At 36.8% G+C, this 3507-nt stretch overlaps 1 protein-coding gene across 1 annotated transcript; it reads left to right on the plus strand.

The window, feature by feature from the left end:
- Window positions 1-770: 770 nt before the first annotated feature.
- Window positions 771-2815, plus strand: LOC139314261 (proto-oncogene Mas-like). Its single transcript, XM_070939839.1, has 3 exons — window positions 771-798; window positions 1623-1683; window positions 1834-2815. Exons 1-3 carry the CDS (start codon window positions 771-773, stop codon window positions 2813-2815), a joined length of 1071 nt encoding a protein of 356 aa, XP_070795940.1.
- Window positions 2816-3507: the final 692 nt, after the last annotated feature.

A 3507-nucleotide genomic window follows, 5' to 3' on the forward strand; every position in this document is an offset into this window, starting at 1 on the left:
AGGCTCAAGGTTGACTCAGCCTTTCTAAGGTAGGTAAATTGAGGACCCAGTTTGTGGGGGCAATAAGCTGACTTTGTATAAATATACAAAAGTATGAAGGCTATTGCTTAACGCACTGTAAGCCGCCCCTGAGTCTCCGGAGAAGGGCGGCATATAAATAAAATAAAATAAAATAAAATAGGACATTATCAGCTAATTCCACAGGATTGTCTGATGAAACTCACTTTAACTGAAAACCAAAGAAGGTCCTGAATGAGAAACAGAAAGTTTTCAAAGAAAATACAAAGAAAGTCCAATTGACTATTCGGACAACCATGATTTGGATGATTAAGACTCTCCAGAGACATTAAACTCAATTTCCCAGCAACTTTTTTTCAGACTGGTGTGACTCCAACAAACCTTAATATGTTTTTATGAATTCTTTTCTCCTGTTATTAATTGTTATTAACTGAAAAACTGCCCCATTTTTTGAAGTTTTTCCTCATTTTTAAAAATGTCTTTCTTAGGGTTCTTGTAATGTATTCCTCATCTTTTGATTGCATTTGGTCTTGGACTGTAAATACATTTTATTGCTTCATGTGTGGATGACAAACCAATAATGACTTGGAATTCTCCAAGAATACAATTTCTTTCAGCCATTTTGACAATCAGAAGAATAGTCAAGTTTAATTTTAATAATTTTATTTCCCTTTAAATTACAGTGTCCCAGGTGATCCATTTTATCCACAGATGTGAAATCCTCTAAGCAAGGAAACAACACTTTTTGCACAATGGAGCAGCAATTTAATTACTCAGGAGGTAGGCATATCATGAAAACTATATTATATATAAACTTTCCTTTCCTTTGGGGGTACTACTCTTAAGGAAAACCTGAAGGGTTCATAATGCATTGTGAGCTTATTCCAAAGTTGAAACTCTATCACCGAATAAAAGTTCCTGTTGTCCATTCTCTCCTGAGGTTGGGGATTGCATTGGCGTTTTATCACTGGAAGCTTTCAAGAAGAGATTGGACTGCCATTTGTTAGAAATGGTTCTGCTTGTATGGGGGGTTGGACTAGATGATCTACAAGGTCCCTTCCAACTCTGTTAATCTATTAATCTGTAAAACATCCAGTGAGTGCATTCTTTAGGTTTAGGATGGTATTTTTCATAAAATAAGGGAGTTTAAGAAAATCAACACACTGACACCTGTTGCTTCCTGCAGACCACATCCTCCCAGAATTGTCCTTTGGAAGGACACAAGGATGGAGTCAACCTCTTTGTTCTTCTTTAATTAGGAAAAAAATAATTAGAGGCTAAAAGCATTTCTGAAAATGAAAGACAAGCAAGGGTGGGAAAAATGGTTCCCTTTTCAAAATGAACATTAAAAAAAATATTTTTTAATGTTTCAGGTGAAATAATTCTGGGGCAGCTTAGAGGATCACAAGGACTAAATATTGGCCAATGATCATCTGGGCAATGAGAGGAAAAAAAACCTACTGGAGAATATTTTATTTATACCTTCACAGACTCCCATTCAGGAAGAAACAAATCTGTGTGGAGGAAGTTTCTAAAGCACATTAGCATTTTTGCTGCCTGCTGTTATTGATCAAAATAATGACTTACTATAATTGCTTCCTTAGGTAATGCATCAATCCCACTAAGACCACCGGGCTACCCTCCTGTGGTTCACTTTATACATGAGTAAGTATATTATGATACAAAATATTCTGCCTCTTTTTAACATTAAGAATAAAGAATATTTTAATCTAGGAAGAGGGTGGGGCCTTCCTACAGTATGTATTTATTTCACTAACAAGGACTGATTCTCTTTTTGTTTCCTTGTGTTATTAGGTTACAAAACGAATTTCATTTTTTTTTTGAAAGTGGTTCTGGACCGACCGATTTGCCTTTCAATACTACTGGAATTGCTCCGAATGTTTCTAAAATACCAGAAATTTTTTCTTCTCCGTATGATCAACTGTTTGATAATTTAACACAAAATCTTCTCACTGGCATCATTGCCCTTATTTGCATTTTAGGCCTGGTGGGAAATGGAATGACAATTTATCTCCTGGCCTTTTCCATTAAGAGGAATCCTTTCACCACTTTCATCCTGAATCTCTCCATCGCTGATTTTGGGGTCATCACATCCCTCATTACTGCAGCTATATTTGTGTCAGTGTTTACTCTGAGTCACAAAACACACGTTCTCAATGCCCTTTTCTTCTTACTTTTTGAATTCTTTTTCTTCACCTATTCTGCCAGTCAGTTTCTGCTGACGGCCATCAGCCTGGACAGGTGTGTGGCTGTTCTTTTCCCTCTCTGGCACCGCTGCCATCGTCCGCCATATTTATCCATACTTGTTTGTAGCCTCATCTGGATCCTCTCCTTCCTGCTCTCTGTGGTGCACTTCATTCTCCACCAGACGAGAACCTATGGAAGATCACCTTTGTTTTACCAGCTGATTGTGAATGGTTTACTTTGTTCGCCTCTCATGGTTGTGTCCACTGTGACTCTCTGGATTCATATGAGGTCTAAAATGCAACGCAATCAAAGGAAACTTCTCACCAGCATCTTTCTGGCTCTCCTCTTCTTCCTCCTGCTTTCTCTCCCAATGGATGTCTTTTATGTCATTGAATATTTTGTTTCCTATAATCCCCTCCTCCTGACCATTGGGGTAGGATGTGCCACTCTCAACAGCAGCATCAACCCACTCCTTTATTTCTTAGTGGGGAGGAAGAAGAGAGGAAAAGGTCAGCCCAGAGCATCTTACAAGGTTGCTCTGCAAAGAGTCTTCAAGGATGAGAAGGGAAGCAGGGAAGATCAGTTATGAAGAGTCATATATATTGCATATACAATATTTTGAGGTACAATTTTATTTGGGATATCACATGTGCTTTCCTTAAGAACATACAAATGTGATACAATTTACTGAGCAAAGTACTTAAAAACAAGAACTATGTAAACAGGAAGTTTTTGCTGTGTCCTCATTTTTTATCTGAAGAACTTGTTCAAGAGGAAATGTTTTAGCTGATATAGTTCCTTTCTCTTAATTAGCATCCTGTTTCCCCCAAAATAAAACCCAACTGGAAAACAAGCATGACTTTTCAGGATGCTCGTAATATAAGCTCTACCCCCCAAAATAAACCCCAGTTAAGATTATCAGCCAGAGGGTCGCGTTTAGTACCATATTTTCCCCAAAAGAAGACCTAATTGGAAAATAAGCCCTAATGCATCTTTAGGAGCAAAAATTAATATAAGATCTTCTCTTATTTACAAAGAAGCGCAGTTAGTGTTAAGAATAGGTCTTACTGAATGAAATGTTTAAAATGTGTAATTCATTTTATGCATTTTTCTTTGTGACATGGAAATTTATATACATATAATGGAGATGAAGGAGAAGGGAAAAATGTGCTGTACACGATACAGTTTCTTAGAATAAAATGTGCCATTTTTGATTCTGAAAAATTTCAGACATAATAACATTCAATTATATTTTAAAATTAGAATTCATTATTCATAATC

This window comes from Pituophis catenifer, unplaced genomic scaffold (assembly GCF_029215685.1).
Source record: "Pituophis catenifer annectens isolate HBS135680 unplaced genomic scaffold, rPitCat1.0.hap2 SCAF_3, whole genome shotgun sequence".
NCBI classification, from domain to species: Eukaryota; Metazoa; Chordata; class Lepidosauria; order Squamata; family Colubridae; genus Pituophis; species Pituophis catenifer.

Coding starts and splice junctions, on each gene's coding strand:
- LOC139314261 (XM_070939839.1), top strand. CDS start 771: ATGGAGCAGCAATTTAATTACTCAGGAG. Junction 799..1,622: donor GCAATTTAATTACTCAGGAG/GTAGGCATATCA, acceptor TTGCTTCCTTAG/GTAATGCATCAATCCCACTA. Junction 1,684..1,833: donor GTGGTTCACTTTATACATGA/GTAAGTATATTA, acceptor TTGTGTTATTAG/GTTACAAAACGAATTTCATT.